At 50.2% G+C, this 20736-nt stretch overlaps 1 protein-coding gene across 1 annotated transcript in view; it reads right to left on the reverse strand.

Moving 5' to 3' along the window:
* Positions 1 to 209: 209 nt before the first annotated feature.
* Positions 210 to 20736, reverse strand: part of LOC149433275 (serine protease inhibitor A6-like) — a 34795-nt gene continuing 14268 nt past the window's right edge. The window contains exons 2-4 of the mRNA XM_089664484.1: positions 16797 to 17064; positions 14010 to 14160; positions 210 to 484 (exon numbers count right to left, since the gene is read on the reverse strand). Of these exons, the coding sequence (XP_089520610.1) occupies positions 284 to 484; positions 14010 to 14160; positions 16797 to 17064 (620 nt within the window). The 3' untranslated portion in view covers positions 210 to 283. The remainder of the gene's footprint in view (positions 485 to 14009; positions 14161 to 16796; positions 17065 to 20736) is intronic.

Genomic DNA, 20736 nt, shown 5'->3' on the forward strand with positions numbered 1-20736 from the left:
ACCAATGATGGGGCACTATTCCTCCCACTGACACCAATGACGGGGCACTATTCCTCCCACTGACACCAATGACAAGGTTCCCAATGCACATGTCTATCAGAGCTCAGTTTGTGACTCCCCCACATCACCCTATAGGGTCCCCCATTACCGGCTGGTATCTCTCACTCATTAACACAAAGGCAATCCGGGGGAAAACAACAACACAGAAATAGTTCAGCACATCCCCTTTATTCTCAGCAGGATGGTTTCATTTTGTTCAGCACTTTATATCTGCTTCATCCGATTACTTCCCTGACCACCTGGGGTCCAAGAATCGGCCAATCCCGAGGATGGTTTTGGTGACTTTGTGGTACAACATCATGATGAACGGGCGGTTAACATTGAACTGGGGGACCTGAAGGGCGGCTAAGTCTAATGTGGCAGAAGTCGCAGCGCTGTCCGCTGTTCCTCCCTCCTTGAAGCTGATATAAGATTGGTGGAAAACCTGTCAACACAAAAAAGTCAAGGAATGAACTTATAAAAGTTAAAAGAATGAAAAATTAAAAAAACAAACCTAAAAAAAAAGATTTGGGACTAAGATAAATGAAACATACTAGGAGAGTGGACTTTGTTAGGAAGAGAGATTGGGGGGGGGGATGTGTGCTAGTAGGGGTGATTGAAGGAATTTGTGCGAGGAGAATTTATTTTTTTGGGGGGGTTATTGCTAGCAGAGGGGATTTGGGGGGAGGAGATTTCTGCTGAGAGAGTGAATTTCTGTTAGGTAGAGGGATTGGGGGATTTGTGTTAGGGGGGAAACATTTTTGGGGTGGGTTTAGTGCTAGCAGAGGGGATTTGGGGGGGATTTGTAGTAGAAGGGGGGAATTGGAGGAGGAATTGGTACTAGGAGAATGGATGTCTGTTAGGAAGAGGGATTTGGGGGGGGATGTGTGCCAGCAGGGATGGTTGAAGGGATTTGTGCTAGAGGGGGGATTTTGTTTGGGGTGTGTGTAGTGGGTTGCAGATGGTATTTGGGAAGGATTGGGTGGAATTGGTGCTGAGGGAGGGGGTTTGGGAGGATTTGTACTAGAAGGGGTGATTGAAGGGATTTGTGCTAGGAGTGGAAATTTGGGGAGGGGGGTGTAGTGCTAGCAGAGGGATTTGTGTTAATGAGTGAGAGATACCAGCCGGTAATGGGGGACCCTATAGGGTGGTGTCGAGGTGAGCAGAGAGGGGTGTTTGGGATGTGGAGGTGAGCAGAGAGGGGGGTTTGGGGTGTCGAGGTGAGCAGAGAGTGGTGTTTGGGATGTGGAGGTGTGCAGAGAGGGGTGTTTGAGATGTGGAGGTGTGCAGAGAGGGGTGTTTGAGGTGTGGAGGTGAGCAGAGAGGGGTGTTTGGGATGTGGAGGTGAGATGAGAGGGGTGTGGAGGTGAGCAGAGAGGGATGTTTGGGGTGTGGAGGTGAGCAGAGAGGGGTGTTTAAGGTGTGGAGGTGAGCAGAGAGGGGTGTTTGAGGTGTGGAGGTGAGCAGAGAGGGGTGTTTAAGGTGTGGAGGTGAGCAGAGAGGGGCGTTTGGGGTGTGGAGGTGAGCAGAGAGGGGCGTTTGGGGTGTGGAGGTGAGCAGAGAGGGGTGTTTAAGGTGTGGAGGTGAGCAGAGAGGGGCGTTTGGGGTGTGGAGGTGAGCAGAGAGGGGTGTTTGAGGTGTGGAGGTGAGCAGAGAGGGGTGTTTAAGGTGTGGAGGTGAGCAGAGAGGGGTGTTTGAGGTGTGGAGGTGAGCAGAGAGGGGCGTTTGGGGTGTGGAGGTAGGCAGAGAGGGGCGTTTGAGGTGTGGAGGTGAGCAGAGAGGGGTGTTTGAGGTGTGGAGGTGAGCAGAGAAAGGTGTTTGGGGTGTGGAGGTGAGCAGAGAGGGGTGTTTGAGGTGTGGAGGTGAGCAGAGAGGGGTGTTTGAGGTGTGGAGGTGAGCAGAGAAAGGTGTTTGGGGAGTGGAGGTGAGCAGAGAGGGGTGTTTGAGGTGTGGAAGTGAGCAGAGAGGTGTGTTTGAGGTGTGGAGGAGAGCAGAGAGGGGTGTTTGGGGTGTGGAGGTGAGCGAGAGGGGTGTGGAGGTGAGCAGAGAGGGGTGTTTGGGGTGTGGAGGTGAGCAAAGAGGGGTGTTTGGGGTGTGGAGGTGAGCAGAGAGAGGTGTTTGGGGTGTGGAAGTGAGCAGAGAGAGGTGTGGAGGTGAGCAGAGAGGGGTGTATGGGGTGTGGAGGTGAGCAGAGAGGGGTGTTTGGGGTGTGGAGGTGAGCAGAGAGGGGTGTTTGAGGTGTGGAGGTGAGCAGAGATGGGTGTTTGGGGTGTGGAGGTGAGCAGAGAGGGGTGTTAGGGGTGTGGAGGTGAGCAGAGGGGTGTTTGAGGTGTGGAGGTGAGCAGAGAGGGGTGTTTGGGGTGTGGAGGTGAGCAGAGAGGGGTGTTTGAGGTGTGGAGGTGAGCAGAGAGGGGTGTTTGAGGTGTGGAGGTGAGCAGAGAAGGGTGTTTGGGGTGTGGAGGTGAGAAGAGAGGGGTGTTTGAGGTGTGGAGGTGAGCAGAGAGGGGTGTTTGGGGTGTGGAGGTGAGCAGAGAGGGGTGTTTGGGGTGTGGAGGTGAGCAGAGAGGGGTGTTTGGGGTGTGGAGGTGAGCAGAGAGGGGCGTTTGGGGTCTGGAGGTGAGCAGAGAGTGGTGTTTGGGGTGTGGAGGTGAGCAGAGAGGGGCGTTTGGGGTGTGGAGGTGAGCAGAGAGGGGCGTTTGGGGAGTAGAGGTGAGCAGAGAGGGGCATTTGAGGTGTGGAGGTGAGCAGAGAGGGGCGTTTGAGGTGTGGAGGTGAGCAGAGAGGGGGGTTTGGGGTGTCGAGGTGAGCAGAGAGGGGCGTTTGGGATGTGGAGGTGAGCAGAGAGGGGGGTTTGGGGTGTCGAGGTGAGCAGAGAGGGGTGTTTGGGATGTGGAGGTGAGCAGAGAGGGGTGTTTGAGGTGTGGAGGTGAGCAGAGAGGGGGGTTTGGGGTGTCGAGGTGAGCAGAGAGGGGTGTTTGGGAAGTGGAGGTGAGCAGAGAGGGGTGTTTGAGGTGTGGAGGTGAGATGAGAGGGGTGTGGAGGTGAGCAGAGAGGGATGTTTGAGGTGTGGAGGTGAGCAGAGAGGGGTGTTTGAGGTGTGGAGGTGAGCAGAGAGGGGTGTTTGAGGTGTAAAGGTGAGCAGAGAGGGGTGTTTGGGGTGTGGAGGTAGGCAGAAAGGGGCATTTGAGGTGTGGAGGTGAGCAGAGAGGGGTGTTTGAGGTGTGGAGGTGAACAGAGAGGGGTGTTTGAGGTGTGGATGTGAGCAGAGAGGGGTGTTTGAGGTGTGGAGGTGAGCAGAGAGTTGTGTTTGGGGTGTGGAGGTGAGCAGAGAGGGGTGTTTGGGGTGTGGAGGTGAGCAGAGAGGGGTGTTTGGGGTGTGGAGGTGAGCAGAGAGAGGTGTTTGGGGTGTGGAAGTGAGCAGAGAGGGGTGTGGAGGTGAGCAGAGAGGGGTGTTTGGGGTGTGGAGGTGAGCAGAGAGGAGTGTTTGAGGTGTGGAGGTGAGCAGAGAGGGGTGTTTGGGGTGTGGAGGTGAGCAGAGAGGGGTGTTTGGGGTGTGGAGGTGAGCAGAGGGGTGTTTGAGGTGTGGAGGTGAGCAGAGAGGGGTGTTTGGGGTGTGGAGGTGAGCATAGAGGGGTGTTTGGGGTGTGGAGGTGAGCAGAGAGGGGTGTTTGGGGTGTGGAGGTGAGCAGAGAGGGGTGTTTGAGGTGTGGAGGTGAGCAGAGAAGGGTGTTTGGGGTGTGGAGGTGAGCAGAGAGGGGTGTTTGAGGTGTGGAGGTGAGCAGAGAGGGGTGTTTGGGGTGTGGAGGTGAGCAGAGAGGGGTGTTTGAGTGTGGAGGTGAGCAGAGAGGGGTGTTTGGGGTGTGGAGGTGAGCAGAGAGGGGTGTTTGGGGTGTGGAAGTGAGCAGAGAGGGGTGTGGAGGTGAGCAGAGAGGGGTGTTTGGGGTGTGGAGGTTAGCAGAGAGGGGTGTTTGGGGTGTGGAGGTGAGCAGAGAGGAGTGTTTGAGGTGTGGAGGTGAGCAGAGAGGGGTGTTTGGGGTGTGGAGGTGAGCAGAGAGGGGTGTTTGGGGTGTGGAAGTGAGCAGAGGGGTGTTTGAGGTGTGGAGGTGTGCAGAGAGGGGTGTTTGGGGTGTGGAGGTGAGCAGAGAGGGGTGTTTGGGGTGTGGAGGTGAGCAGAGAGGGGTGTTTGGGGTGTGGAGGTGAGCAGAGAGGGGTGTTTGAGGTGTGGAGGTGAGCAGAGAGGACCAGCTGCCCGAGTGCTCTATCATCTATGGGCCGTACACAAGGACTTGCAGCTTTTATATACCAGTGACATCACCGATATGGGCGCACGCGGTGTTACTGTTTGGACGCAACTTTTGTATTGCAATTGTTATTATTGTCTGAAATAAACATTTGTACTTTTTTATACATTGGTTATGTTTCCTATTATGGAACACTTAGAGTCCCCTTACCTGTATTCCCATCTCTCCTATAGGGGCACTATTCATCTAACTGACACCAATGATGGGGCACTATTCATCCAACTGACTCCAATGATGGGGCACTATTCATCCCACTGACACCAATGATGGGGCACTATTCATCCTACTGACACCAATGATGAGGCACTATTCCTCCCACTGACACCAACAATGGGGCACTATTCCCCCCACTGACACCAATGATGGGGCACTATTCTTCCCACTGACACCAACAATGGGGCACTATTCCCCCCACTGACACCAATGATGGGGCACTATTCCTCCCACTGACACCAATGATGGTGCACTATTCCTCCCACTGACACCAACAATGGGGCACTATTCCCCCCACTGATACCAATGATGAGGCACTATTCCTCCCACTGACACCAATGATGGGGCACTACTCCCCCCACTGACACCAATGATGGGACACTATTCCTCCCACTGACACCAGTGATGGGGCACTATTCCTCCCACTGACACCAATGATGGTGCATTATTCCTCCCACTGACACCAACAATGGGGCACTATTCCCCTTACTGACACCGATGATGGGACACTATTCCTCCCACTGACACCAATGATGGGGCACTATTCCCCCCACAGACACTAATGATGGGGTATTATTCCTGCAACTGACACCAACAATGGGACACTATTCCCCTCACTGACACCAATGATGGGCACTATTCCTCCCACTGACACCAATGATGGGGCACTATTCCTCCCACTGACACCAATGATGGGCACTATTCCTCCCACTGACACCAATGATGGGGCACTATTCCTCCCACTGACACCAATGATGGGGCACTATTCCTCCCACTGACACCAATGATGGGGCACTATTCCCCCCACTGACACTAATGATGGGGTATTATTCCTCCCTCTGACACCAATAATTAGAGATGAGCGAATCGAACATGACGAAGTGGAATTCGTTCCGAAGATTTGGAAAAATTCTATTCGCGACGAATCCGAAGATTAGCAAACTTCGGATGCACGAATCGAATTTTCCCAAAAATGGCGGCGACATGTGTGGCGACGGAGAAAATGGGCAGAGAAGATGGGGCGGGGATCTCTGGGAAGGCGCGCAGACAAGGCGCGCTGACCCATAATGCATTGATGACATGTGATCGCATTAGCCAATCAGCAGCCAGCCAGCCAGCACTGTGTAATGGTGGAGCTATAAATCGCGGCCATCTTAGAATTCTCCATTAGCCTCCAGTCATTCAAGAGAGACAGACCTGTGTGTATTAAGGGACAGAGTTAGGGCCACAGAGACTTTAAGGCCACAGAATCGTTACTCAGGGCCACAGAATCGTTACTCAGGGACACATAATCGTTACTCAGGGACACATAATCGTTACTCAGGGACACAGAATTGTTACTCAGGGACACAGAATTGTTACTCAGGGACACAGAATCGTTACTCAGGGACACATAATCGTTACTCAGGGACACAGAATTGTTACTCAGGGACACAGAATCGTTACTCAGGGACACAGAATCGTTACTTAGGGCCATCAAAGAATCGAAAATTTAAAGTGACATATACCCTTTTTTTTTTGGTGGCTGTCATGCACAGTTGGTGCTGCAGTTTGCTGAATGTGCAAAATAAACTGACTTTCTGCTTCACAACCACTATTGTACGTTCAAAGAGTTAAATCCGGTTTTATTTTTGGGGTGCTTATTGAATTAAAGAGTATGTCAGACAACATGCAGAGGAGTGGCAGAGGAGGCAATGTTTTAGGAGCGAGCAGACGTGGCAGCAGAGGAAGGGGTCGAGGCAGCACTAGTCGCAGCCAGAGGCCAGTGCTCCCGGTGTCATCCAGCGGTCGTGTCTCCACCGACAACCCTGCCGTCATCGATTGGTTGGCTCGGTCGTCTTCCTCTTCCCAGGTCACCTCTGACACCTACAGCCAACGGTCGGTGGGTACGTCAGACACAACCGTTAGTTGGCATGGCCCGGGAGCAAGCCCACTGAAATCACGTGTCCTCTACCTGCCCCTGTCCTTTGCTGTTCCCTCACCAAGCGAAGTATCGCATGCTGTGGGCTCAGCCCCACTGTACAGTGAGGAAGAGCTAACAGAGGGCGGTCAGGAACGGGGGGAGACATCCGCCTCTTCAGCAGCCAGGCAAAGAAGTAGTGGCGAGGAGAGTGGCTCGGTAGCCGGTCTAGAGACAGGTCTGTCTCCTGACCCAGACGCAGCCGAGGGGGCTAGTAGTGAGGCGGAGACCCTAATTGATGATGAGGAGGTTGATCGCACTTGGCAGCCTCGTCGTCATCAGGCAATTTCTTCCGCATCATCAGGAGAAGAGGGTGCCAGCTTGGCAGCGAGCAAAACAGTCGGTGGGTTGCCCAGGAGGCAGCAGGGTCACAGCAGTGTCAGTGGAGGCAAACGGCCACGGAGTAGAGCACCAGCTCCACTGCAGCCTACCACCACGGCCAGTAGTGGTGCCGGTGTGCACGGAGGAAGTAGCAGTCAGCCAGTGAGGAGTAGCGGGGGCAAAGTTTCCTACTCGGTGGTGTGGCAATTTTTCGTCAAGCCGCCCGAGGAAGTAAACGTAGCCGTATGTCGACTATGTGGCCAGAAATGCAAGCGTGGCCAGGGGGCCCATGTTGGGACTACAGCGTTGCGTCAGCATATGCAGCGTCACCATTCGGTGGCCTGGGAAAACCGTGATAAAGATACGGCAGTTCTGCCTGCCCCAGCCCCCGCTCCATCACCCGCTCCGTTACTTGCTCCGTCACCCGACGTCAATCGCCCTCTATCAGCCAGTCAAGGCTCCAACACCTCTGCTGAGGGGAGTTGTCGCTCGTTGGCATCTTCCGCTCGTTCAGATGCTGCTTCTCCTGCTACTCCTCTTCACGGATTCCGTCAGCAGTCTTTCTTGGAATCCGTTTCCAAGAGACAACAGTTTGCGAGCACGCACCCGACGGTGCAAAAGCTGAACGTCCTCCTGTCCAAGTTGCTGGTGCTGCAGTCCCTCCCTTTCCAACTGGTGGACTCAGCACCTTTCCGAGAAATGATGGCTTGTGCCGCGCCGCGGTGGAGAGTGCCAAGCCGGCATTTCTTCGCCAAAAAGGCAGTGCCAGCCCTGCATTCACATGTAGAAGAGATGGTGGGCCAGTCTTTGAGCATGTCGGTCTCTGCCAAAGTGCACGGCCGCGCCGACGTGTGGAGCTGTAACTACGGTCAGGGACAGTACATGTCATTTACGGCCCACTGGGTGAACGTGGTGCCGGCACAGCCGCACCAGCAACTTGGACAGGTCACGCCTCTTTTGCCTCCACGTTTGCACGTCCTTGTCCACAAAAGATGTCCGCCTCTACCACCTCTTCTTCCGCCGTGTCCTCAGCCGCCACCCCCGTGCCAAGTCCCATTACCCGACCAGCATATCACATGTGCAGGGCGCAACGGTGTCACGCTGTGCTGCACCTGGTATGCCTTGGCGAACGTAGTCACACAGGGGAGGAACTTCAGAGTGTAATGAACAGAGAAATCGACAGATGGCTGTCTCCGCGCAAACTGAAAATCGGAACCATGTTGACCGACAACGGAAAGAACATGGTGTCTGCTCTGCGTCAAGGAAGGTTGTGCCATGCGCCATGCATGGCTCACGTGTTCAATCTGGTTGTCAAGCGGTTCCTAAAATCCACCATCCCACTGCAAGACATCCTTAAAATGTCACGTAAACTTTGCATGCATTTCAGCCATTCCTACACCGCAAAGAACACCCTCATTGAGCTGCAGCGGCAGAACGGAATTCCACAGCATCGCCTGATCTGCGACGTTGCAACAAGGTGGAATTCAACCCTACACATGTTAGACCGCCTTTACAAGCAGCGAAAGGCCATCACCGATTTCCTGATGTTACAAGCGGATAAAGGTACTCCCCTGTGTAACTTCGATGTCAGCCATTGGCAGCTGATGCGTGACACCTGCCGCTTGCTCAGGCCCTTTGAGGAGGCCACGCTATTCGTGAGTCGGCAGGACTATGGGATGAACGACGTCATTCCTCTGTTGCACGTCCTGGAACAAATGCTGTTAACAATGGCTGGTCAGGGTGCGGTAGACGTGGCGCACAGATCTCAACGCCACATGACCCCTGTGGGGGCAGGACAGGAAGAAGAGGAGGAGGTAGAGGAGGACATTTGTGCTCAGGAATTATTGAGTGAAATGGGTGGTTTTTCCACTCAGCGGACAGGAGTGGAGGAGCAGGAGCATCTGGGAGAGGAGGAGGAGGAGGAGACAGAGGACCCAGACGCACCGTGGCAGTATGCTGTGGAGATGGAGGCAGGGAGTCTATTTCTTATAATGTCAATTTGTAGGATACGCCGCTGTAAGGCGACCTACTTTTTTGTCACTGTGTAGACATCTATTTATAGGCCGATGTTTGGCCAGAAAGATATATTTAGTAATAACCTAGCCGTTCAGGCCGCTCCCTGAACACCTCGGGAATTGCTTTGTATATCTGTCGCCTTAGAGGCCGCTGTCTGAACAGCTCATGAATTGCTTTCTATATGTGTCGCCTTTGAGGCCGCTGGCTGGACAGCTGATGAATTGATTTGTATATATGTACTTATTGTCCGCTGTCCGGACAGCTCATGAATTACTTTTTGTATATAGCCTTCCAAACCACTCTCAGAATAAGTCATGATATTCATGCTGTGTATAGCCTTATAGGCCGCTGTCTTTACAACTTTATAATTCCATGCAGTATATAGCCCTATCGGCCACTTTCTGGCATCCAGTTGCTGTAGCCCCCATCACCACACTGTGCCACGGGCCCCTGTACCGCCTTCTCATACTGCTGCCAGATCCATCCTCTGCCATGTGCGTCTTTGTCGTCTGCTCACGCTGCTGGGTTCCAGTTTTAAACCGAGGCCTGTGTATGGCTTCCGAATACTGCTGCCTCCACCGCCACCCTGCGCCATGTGCCACTTTCAGGTCTCCTTACACGGTTGGTGGGTTCCATTTTGTGATAGGGTGCTGTATGGCCTTCCATTGCTGCTGCCTCCACCGCCACCCTGCGCCATGTGTCTCTGTCGTCTGCTCACGCTGCTGACGGCTTCCGCTTTTTAAACTAGTCCTGTGTATGTTTTCTGAATATTGCTGCCTCCACCGCCACCCTGCGCCATGTGCCACTTTCGGGTCTCCTCACACTGCTGCCAGGTCCATACTGATTCATGGCCCCCTGTACCGGCTCCTCATGAACGTGGTTCAGCGGGTTTGCATCACTTAACGGCAAATCGTTGACAAACGCTGGGACGTTCAGTGTTGTGCGCATTAAGCCAGACACCAAAGGGCAGCACAGACCTGTTATTACTCGCTCAAGCATGGCTGAACAAAACCAGTCTCTACCACAAATTGGACCCAGACCTGCCCAGGGTTTCGTAAGTAGATTGCACGGAGGAGTAGAGTTCGTTATTGGAATTAACTGTGAGGGACTTTTAAACCTAGGCCTGTGTATGGCCTTCAATTGAAGCTGCTTCTGCTCCGCCACTCTGCCATTGGACTCTTGATAGTCGTCTCCCCACGCTGCTGCTGGGGGGACTTTTTAACATAGGCCTCTGTATGGCCTTCAATTTTAGCTGCTTACACTCCGCCACTCTGCCATGGGCCCCTGTACCGCCTCCTCATGCTGCTGCCAGGCCCGTAATCTGCCATGGGCCCCTGTACCGCCTCCTCATGCTGCTGTCAGGTCCAGAGTGTCTCATGGGTCCCTGTACGACCTCCCATTGCTGCTGTCTCCATCACCACACTCTGCCATGTGCCACTTTCAGGTCTCCTCACACTGCTGGTGGGTTCCATTTTGTCATAGGGTGCTGTATGGCCTCCCATTGCTGCTGCCTCCACCGCCACACTGTGGCTCCACACTCTGGTTTTGGCCCCGTGACTGCCCAAATGAGTGAAGTGTGCGGTGATTCTAAGATCGACGGCACTCATCTGCATGTCATACTGACTGACAGTATTATTTCTCTTCCCCAGCAGACTCCAAGGGCATTTAAATTAAAGGTACAGTGTTCTGCACTAATATAAAGGCTCTCTGAAGCCTAGAAACACCCTTTTTATAAGTTAAATTCGCAGCGAATATATTCGACTCGAAGCGAATTTATTCTGCGAATTCGGCGAATCAGCCGAACCGAATTTTTGAATAATTCGCTCATCTCTACCAATAATGGTGCACTATTCCTCCCACTAACACCAATGAAGAGGCACTATTCCTCCCATTGACACCAATGATGGGGCACTATTCCTCCCATTGACACCAATGATGGGGCACTATTCCTCCCACTGATACCAATGATGGGGCACTATTCCTCCCACTGACACCAATGATGGGGCACTATTCCTCCCACTGATACCAATGATGGGGCACTATTCCTCCCACTGACACCAATGATGGGGCACTATTCCTCCCACTGACACCAATATATGGGGCACTATTCCTCCCACTGATACCAAAGATGGGACACTATTCCTCTCACTGACACCAATAACGGGGCACTATTCCTGCCACTGATACCAATGATGGGGCACTATTCCTCCCACTGACACCAATGATGGGGCACTATTCATCCCACTGACACCAATGATGGGGCACTATTCCTCCCTCTGACACCAATGACGGGGCACTATTTCTCTCACTGACACCAATGACGGGGCACTATTCCTCCCACTGACACCAATGATGGGGCACTATTCCTCCCACTAACACCAATGATGGGGCACTATTCCTCCCACTGACACCAATAATGGGGCACTATTCCTCCCACTAACACCAATGATGGGGCACTATTCCTCCCTCTGACACCAACAATAGGGCGTTATTCCTCCCACTGATACCAATGATGGGGCACTATTCCTGCCACTGGCACCAATGATGGGGCACTATTCCTCCCTCTGACACCAATGATAGGGCACTATTCCTCCCTCTGACACCAATGATGGGGCATTATTCCTCCCTCTGACACCAATGATGGGGCACTATTCCTCCCTCTGACACCAATGATGGGGCACTATTCCTCCCTCTGATACCAACAATGGGGCGTTATTCCTCCCACTGACACCAATGATGGGGCACTATTCCTGCCACTGACACCAATGATGGGGCACTATTCCTCCCACTGACACCAATGATGGGACACTATTCTTCCAACTGACACCAATGATGGGGCACTATTCCTCCCACTGATACCAATGATGGGGCACTATTCCTCCCACTGACATAAAAAATGGGGCACTATTCCTCCCTCTGACACCAATAATGGTGCACTATTTCTCCCACTGATACCAATGATGGGGCACTATTCCCCCCACTGACACCAATGATGGGGCATTTTTCCTCCCACTAACACCAATGAAGAGGCACTATTCCTCCCATTGACACCAATGATGGGGCACTATTCCTCCCACTGATACCAATGATGGGGCACTATTGCTCCCACTGACACCAATGATGGGGCACTATTCCTCCACTGATACCAATGATGGGGCACTATTCCTCCCACTGACACCAATGATGGGGCACTATTCCTCCCACTGACACCAATGATGGGGCACTATTCCCCCCACTGATACCAAAGATGGGACACTATTCCTCTCACTGACACCAATGACGGGGCACTATTCCTGCCACTGATACCAATGATGGGGCACTATTCCTCCCTCTGACACCAATGACGGGGCACTATTTCTCTCACTGACACCAATGACGGGGCACTATTCCTCCCACTGACACCAATGATGGGGCACTATTCCTCCCACTAACACCAATGATGGGGCACTATTCCTCCCACTGACACCAATGATGGGGCACTATTCCTCCCTCTGACACCAACAATGGGGCGTTATTCCTCCCACTGATACCAATGATGGTATCACTATTCCTCCCTCTGACACCAATGATGGGGCACTATTCCTCCCTCTGACACCAATGATGGGGCACTATTCCTCCCTCTGACACCAATGATGGGGCACTATTCCTCCCTCTGACACCAATGATGGGGCACTATTCCTCCCTCTGACACCAATGATGGGGCACTATTCCTCCCTCTGATACCAACAATGGGGCGTTATTCCTCCCACTGACACCAATGATGGGGCACTATTCCTCCCACTGACACCAATGATGGGACACTATTCTTCCAACTGACACCAATGATGGGGCACTATTCCTCCCACTGATACCAATGATGGGGCACTATTCCTCCCACTGACACTAATGATGGGGTATTATTCCTCCCTCTGACACCAATAATGGTGCAATATTTCTCCCACTGATACCAATGATGGGGCACTATTCCCCCCACTGACACCAATGATGGGGCATTTTTCCTCCCACTAACACCAATGAAGAGGCACTATTCCTCCCATTGACACCAATGATGGGGCACTATTCCTCCCACTGATACCAATGATGGGGCACTATTGCTCCCACTGACACCAATGATGGGGCACTATTCCTCCCACTGACACCAATGATGGGGCACTATTCCCCCCACTGATACCAAAGATGGGACTCTATTCCTCTCACTGACACCAATGATGGGGCACTATTCCCCCCACTGATACCAAAGATGGGACTCTATTCCTCTCACTGACACCAATGACGGGGCACTATTCCTGCCACTGATACCAATGATGGGGCACTATTCCTCTTTCCGACACCAATGATGGGGCACTATTCCTCCCACTAACACCAATGATGGGGCACTATTCCTCCCTCTGACACCAACAATGGGGCGTTATTCCTCCCACTGATACCAATGATGGTATCACTATTCCTCCCACTGACACCAATGATGGGGCACTATTCCTCCCACTGACACCAATGATGGGGCACTATTCCTCCCACTGACACCAATGATGGGGCACTATTCCTGCCACTGGCACCAATGATGGGGCACTATTCCTCCCTCTGACACCAATGATGGGGCACTATTCCTCTATCTGACACCAATGATGGGGCACTATTCCTCCCTCTGACACCAATGATGGGGCACTATTCATCCCTCTGACACCAATGATGGGGCACTATTTTTCCCTCTGACACCAATGATGGGGCGTTATTCCTCCCACTGATAGCAATGATGGGGCACTATTCCTCCCACTGACACCAATGATGAGACACTATTCCTCCCACTGACACCAATGATGGGGCACTATTCCTGCCACTGACACCAATGATGGGGCACTATTCCTCCCACTGATACCAATGATGGGGCACTATTCCTCCCACTGACACCAATGATGGGGCACTATTCCTGCCACTAACACCAATGATGGGGCACTATTCCTACCTCTGACACCAATGATGGGGCACTATTCCTCCCACTAACCACAATCCGGCCCCCCTGAAGCCTGAAGTCCAGTAAACTGGCCCTTTGAATGACAAGTCTGGAGTCCCCCCCCCCCCCCCCCGCTCTATAGGGATGGCGCCTGTTATAGGATTACCTTACTTCATCCACCTATTAAATATAAAAGGAAGATACTCACTGAGGAAACGCTGAACTTCTCTTTCTTTGAGATCCCGGAGAAGTCGGCGCTCTCGCCATCGAACATATTCCCGAAGCCCATGAGTTGCAGTGCGCGATCCACGTAGATCTTGGTGTTGAAGGTCATTTTGGGTAAGAAGAGTTCCACCAAACTGTGAAGGAAAACACACATCGGTGTCTTTATCAGCGACACCAACCATCCCCCGCTCTCCCAATGAGGCAAAAAAAGTGTTTCAAAGCTACAGCGACCCCATCAGCCAATCAGAATGAGCCGATCTGATCTGATTCTAAGGTTTAAAGTTGAATTGAAGGAAACCAGAGATACGGCGCCTTGAAGAAGTCTTCCTCTTCCTTGACATTTTCACATTTTGTCATGTTACAACCAAAAACGTCAATCCATTTTATTGGGATTTTATGTGATAGACCGACACAGAGTGGCACATCATTGTGAAGTGGAAGGAAAACCTAACCCTGCTTTAAACTTCTCCACAACTTTATCCCTGACCTGTCTGGTGTGTTCCTTGGCCTTCATGATGCTGTTCCTTCACTAATGTTCTCCAACAAACCTCTGAGGGCTTCACAGAACAGCTTTATTTATACTGAGATCACATGACACACAGGGGGACTCTATGTACTAATAGGGGACTTCTGAAGGCAATCGGTTCCACTAGATTCTAGTTAGGGGTATCAGAGTAAAGGGGCTTTCTTTCAACGATGGCTTTCTTCCATAAAGTCCAGATTTGTGGAGTGCACGACTAATAGTTGTCCTGAGGACAGATTCTCCCCCCTGAGCTGTGATCTCTGCAGCTCCTCCGGAGTTCCCATGGGCCTCTTGGCTGCTTCTCTGATGAACGCTCTCCTTGCCCTGCCGGTCAGTTTAGGTGGACGGCCATGTCTTGGTAGGTTGGCAGTTGTGCCGTACTCCTTCCATTTTCAGATGATGGATTGAACAGTGCTCGGTGAGATGCTCAAAGTTTGGGAATTTTTTTAATAACTTCTCCACAACTTTATCCCTGACCTGTCTGGTGTGTTCCTTGGCCTTCGTGATGCTGTTTGTTCACTAATGTTCTCTAACAAACCTCTGAGGGCTTCACAGAACAGCTGGATTTATACTGAGATCACATGACACACAGGGGGACTCTGTTTATTAATTAAGTGAATTCTGAAGGCAATTGGTTCCACTAGATTTTAGTTAGGGGTATCAGAGTAAATGGAGCTGAATACAAATGCCACCACACTTTTCACAGATTTATTGGTCACAAATGTTCAAAACAATTTCTCGTTTTCCTTCCACTTCACAATTATGTGCCACTTTGTGTCCATCACATCCAATCCCAAAAAATACATTGTAACATGACAACATCCGGGGTCCGGGGAGAGCGGATATAGTCAATGAGGGGTCCCGGGAGAGCGGATATAGTGAATGCGGGGTCCGGGGAGAGCGGATATAGTGAATGCCGAGTCCGGGGAGAGCGGATATAGTGAATGCGGGGTCCGGGGAGATGGATATAGTGAATGCGGGGTCAGGGGAGAGCGGATATAGTGAATGCGGGGTCCGGGGAGAGCGGATATAGTGAATGCGGGGTCCGGGGAGATGGATATAGTGAATGTGGGGTCAGGGGAGAGCGGATATAGTGAATGCGGGGTCCGGGGAGAGCGGATATAGTGAATGCGGGGTCCGGGGAGAGCGGATATAGGAAATGCGGGGTCCGGGGAGAGCAGATATAATGAATGCAGGGTCCGGGGAGAACGGATATTGTGAATGCGGGGTCCGGGGAGACCAGATATAATGAATGCAGGGTCCGGGGAGAGCGGATATAGTGAATGCGGGGTCTGGGGAGAGTGGATATAGTGAATGCGGGGTCCGGGGAGAGTGGATATAGTGAATGCGGGGTCCGAGGAGAGCGGATATAGTGAATGCGGGGTCCGGGGAGAGCGGATATAGTGAATGCGGGGTCCGGGGAGAGCGGATATAGTGAATGCGGGGTCCGGGGAGAGCGGATATAGTGAATGCGGGGTCCGGGGAGAGGGGATATAGTGAATGCGGGGTCCGGGGAGAACGGATATAGTGAATGCGGGGTCCGGGGAGAGCGGATATAGTGAATGCGGGGTCCGGGGAGAGCGAATATAGGGAATGCAGGGTCCGGGGAGAGCGGATACAGTGAATGCAGGGTCCAGGGAGAGCGGATATAGTGATTGTGGGGTCCGGGGAGAGCGGATATAGTGAATGCGGGGTCTGGGGAGAGCAGATATAGTGAATGCGGGGTCCGGGGAGAGCGGATATAGTGAATGCGGGGTCCGGGGAGAGCGGATATAGTGATTGTGGGGTCCGGGGAGAGGGGATATAGTGAATGCGGGGTCCGGGGAGAGCGGATATAGTGAATGCGTGGTCCGGGGAGAGCGGATATACTGAATGCGGGGTCCGGGGAGAGCGGATATAGGGAATGCGGGGTCCGGGGAGAGCGGATATAGTGAATGCGGGGTCCGGGGAGAGCGGATATAGTGAATGCGGGGTCCGGGGAGAGCGGATATAGTGAATGCGGGGTCCGGGGAGAGCGGATGTAGTGAATGCGGGGTCCGGGGTTTGTTCCATACAAATCAGTTGCTGTCCTGCCCCCTACAGCCCATAGTGGGTATACCCCGTCACCATCCTGTTGGCGTTGTCAGTTGATCCTGCGTTCACCCAGCAGACATCACGCTGCACGTTGCACTTTGTACGATCATTTGGCTGATCCCTCTAACAACATTCAAACTGCTGAGTTCTGTTGTAAACAACTGTCATGCATACCTGGTACTCAATGAGCTCAAGTATTTTTGAATCAGCTGGGGGGTCAGTAATTCCTCCATGCGGAACAGGTTACGCAGTCTCGGTACGATGAGGAGAAGGGCGGTGTCATCGGCGTACGGCATCTCCAGCACATTGACATCCAGCTCTCTGTCCTTGTACGTCTTATAGAGTCCCCTCCGGCGCATCGTTGGCATTAGGATTGGTGGCAATCCACTCCCAAATTCTCTTTCCTCTGTATTTTGTTTGTCAAACTGTCCTTTCCATTTCCCTGGAGGAACAGAAAAAAAATGTTTCCTTTAAAGGTAAACTATAGTGGTTTGGGATCGTTGTATTCTATAGACATGCGCGGTTCGGTTTGATCCGAATAGAAATATGGACAAAATTGTCATTATTCGGAGATTGAGAGATATCTGAATTTCCAAACTACAAAAGTGGCAAATTATAAAAAATCAGAAATAACAAAAAGGAAGTTTTGTCAAAAATTTTAATTGAATTCCAAAATAATTCAGAATTGATTTAAAAAAGAATTTGAAATCAAATTCGGAAAAACAAATTTGAACTATAAACATATTGCCGACTATTGCGGATTTCCCTCAAGACTGTGTTAGTGTTAGAATATATCCATCTTCCGAAATTCCGAATAGAATAGAATAAAATAGAAATAATGTAACCGGCATTTAAAATTTGAGTTTTAAATAGAATAGAATAAAAAAATAAAAGAATATAGCTATCTTCCGAAATTCGAATTTCGAAAAGAACAGAATAAAAACAGAATAGAATTGAAAATAAAATAAAAGAATAGAAAATAAAGGAATAGATAGAATAGAATAGAATAGCACAGAAGAAAATAGAATAGAATAGAAAAAATAATACTGTCTTCTGAAATTTTAATAGAATAGAATGGAATAAAATAGAAAGAATATACTTCGTTATAATATGTCTCGAACCCTTCTGGAGCATCCTAGGAGTTACTCTCCAAGTCTTCCCTTACCTACTCCCCACTTCTACTCAACCCCCCCCCCCTTCTTCCCTTACCCCTTCACACTTGTTTTTCTCTTCTCTTTTCCTGCCCCCCCCCCCCCCAATTTTGGAGAGAGCACCCCCTGAACCAGATTGTACTATGCCTATATATGAGTATATAAGTCTACATACAGTTTTGTCTTCCTTCTACCATCCAAGCTGTTGCATTTTATATTTTTGTGCTTTTCTCCGCCCCTTTACATGGACATCATACCTGTTTCTACTAATTGTCCCGTTCAAATGTCTATGGCTTGTCCCATGCCTATGTTCCCATCCCCTTTATAATTAATAAAATATTTGAACAAGAAAATAGAAGGAATATAACCGTCATTTGAAATTTGAATTTTAAATAGAATAGAATAAAAAAAAATGAAAGAATATTGCCGTCTTCCAAGATTCGAACTTCCAAAAGAATAGGATTTAATAAAATAGAATAGAAAGGAACAAAATAAAGCAGAATATAATAAAATAGAATCGAATATAAAGGAACAGAACAGAAAATAAAAGAATAGAACAGATTAGAATAGAATCAAATAAAATAGAAATAATAATAGAGCCATTTTCTAAAATTCGAATTTCGAAAAGAATTGAACAAAACATAATGTAATAGAGTAGAAAAGAATAAAATACATTAGAATACAATTGAATAGAATAAAAACTAAAAGTGTGCTAGGGCCCATTTACACTTCTACATTGCAGTAATGTGTGGCGGGACCACCAGATAAAAAAAACAGAAATAAAGAATAGAAAGAAAAATAAGGAGAAAACAATTATGAAAAAACATATACATATATACACACACAGTTGTGCTCAAAATTTTTCCTCCCCCCACAGAAATAGTGAAATTTTGGCATTGATATTGAAAATCTGACGGATCTGCCAATAAATGCTCTTTTATTGAAGGATGATGATTAGAGATGAGCGAATCGAACCAGGCGAACCGGAATTCGATACGAATTTCAGGAAAAATTTGATTCGCGGCGAATCCGAATATTTGCCTACTTCGGGTGCGCGAATCGAATTTTTCCAGATCAGCCGGCAAAAGTGTCCCTGCAGAGAGCTCCGCTATTTCTGACAGTTCTCTGACAGTTCCTTCACATGTACAGCGGTTGAAACATTGTATCTATTAGTTTCCATTTAGGATACAGATGTTTCAACCGCTGTACATGTGAAGGAGCTGTCAGAGAACTGTCAGAAATAGAGGAACTCTGCACATACACTTTTTGCCGGCTTGGAATTAATCTAATTTTCATCCTACTTCTTCTTCTTCTTCCTCTTCATCCTCATCCTCTTCTTCTGAGGATGAGGATGAAGAAGAAGAAGAAGAAGAAGAAGAAGAAGTAGGATGAAAATAAGAAGAATTTTTCCTAAAATGGCGGCGACATGTGCGGCGACGGAGCGGGGATGTCTGGGAAGGCGCGCAGACAAGGCGCGCTGACCCATAATGCATTCCTAATGACATGTGATCGCATTAGCCAATCAGCAGCCAGCCAGCCAGCACTGTGTAATGGTCGAGCTATAAATGGCGGCCATTTTAGAATTCTTCATTTGCCTCCAGTCATTCAAGAGAGGCAGACGGCTCTGTATTAGGGACAGAGTTAGGGCCACAGAAACGTTACTTAGGGACAGAGAAACATTACTCAGGGACACAGAATTGTTAGTGAGGGCCACAGAATCGTTACTTAGGGCCACAGAAACGCTAGTTAGGGCCACAGAATTGTTACTCAGGGACAGACACAGAATTGTTACTGAGGGCCACAGAATTGTTACTGAGGGCCACAGAAACGTTACTCAGGGACACAGAATTGTTACTGAGGGCCACAGAACTGTTACTTAGGGCCACAGAAACGTTAGTTAGGGCCACAGAATTGTTACTCAGGGACAGACACAGAATTGTTACTGAGGGCCACAGAATTGTTACTTAGGGCCACAGAAACGTTACTCAGGGCCACAGAATTGTTACTGAGGGCCACAGAACTGTTACTTAGGGCCACAGAAACGTTAGTTAGGGCCACAGAATTGTTACTCAGGGACAGACACAGAATTGTTACTGAGGGCCACAGAATTGTTACTCACGGCCACAGAAACGTTACTCAGGGCCACAGAATTGTTACTGAGGGCCACAGAACTGTTACTTAGGGCCACAGAAACGTTAATTAGGGCCACAGAATTGTTACTCATGGACAGACACAGAATTGTTACTGAGGGACACAGAATTGTTACTGAGGGCCACAGAATTGTTACTTAGGGCCACAGAATTGTTACTCAGGGACACAGAATTGTTACTGAGGGCCACAGAACCGTGACTTAGGGCCACAGAATTGTTACTCAGGGACAGACACAGAATTGTTACTCAGGGACACAGAATTGTTACTTAGGGCCACAGAACCGTTACTTAGGGCCACAGAATTGTTACTCAGGGACACAGAATTGTTACTGAGGACCACAGAACCGATACTTAGGGCCACAGAATTGTTACTGAGGGCCACAGAATTGTTACTTAGGGCCACAGAATTGTTACTCAGGGACACATAATTGTTACTGAGGGCCACAGAACTGTTACTTAGGGCCACAGAAACGTTAGTTAGGGCCACAGAATTGTTACTCAGGGACAGACACAGAATTGTTACTGAGGGCCACAGAATTGTTATTTAGGGCCACAGAAACGTTACTCAGGGACACAGAATTGTTACTGAGGGCCACAGAACTGGTTCTTAGGGCCACAGAAACGTTAGTTAGGGCCACAGAATTGTTACTCAGGGACAGACACAGAATTGTTACTCAGGGACACAGAATTGTTACTGAGGGCCACAGAACCGTTACTTAGGGCCACAGAAACATTACTCAGGGACACAGAATTGTTACTGAGGGCCACAGAACCATTACTTAGGGCCACAGAATTGTTACTCAGGGACAGACA

Source organism: Staurois parvus, unplaced genomic scaffold (genome assembly GCF_062004578.1).
Source record: "Staurois parvus isolate SC_StPar_1 unplaced genomic scaffold, SC_StPar_1.0 ptg001919l, whole genome shotgun sequence".
NCBI lineage: Eukaryota > Metazoa > Chordata > Amphibia > Anura > Ranidae > Staurois > Staurois parvus.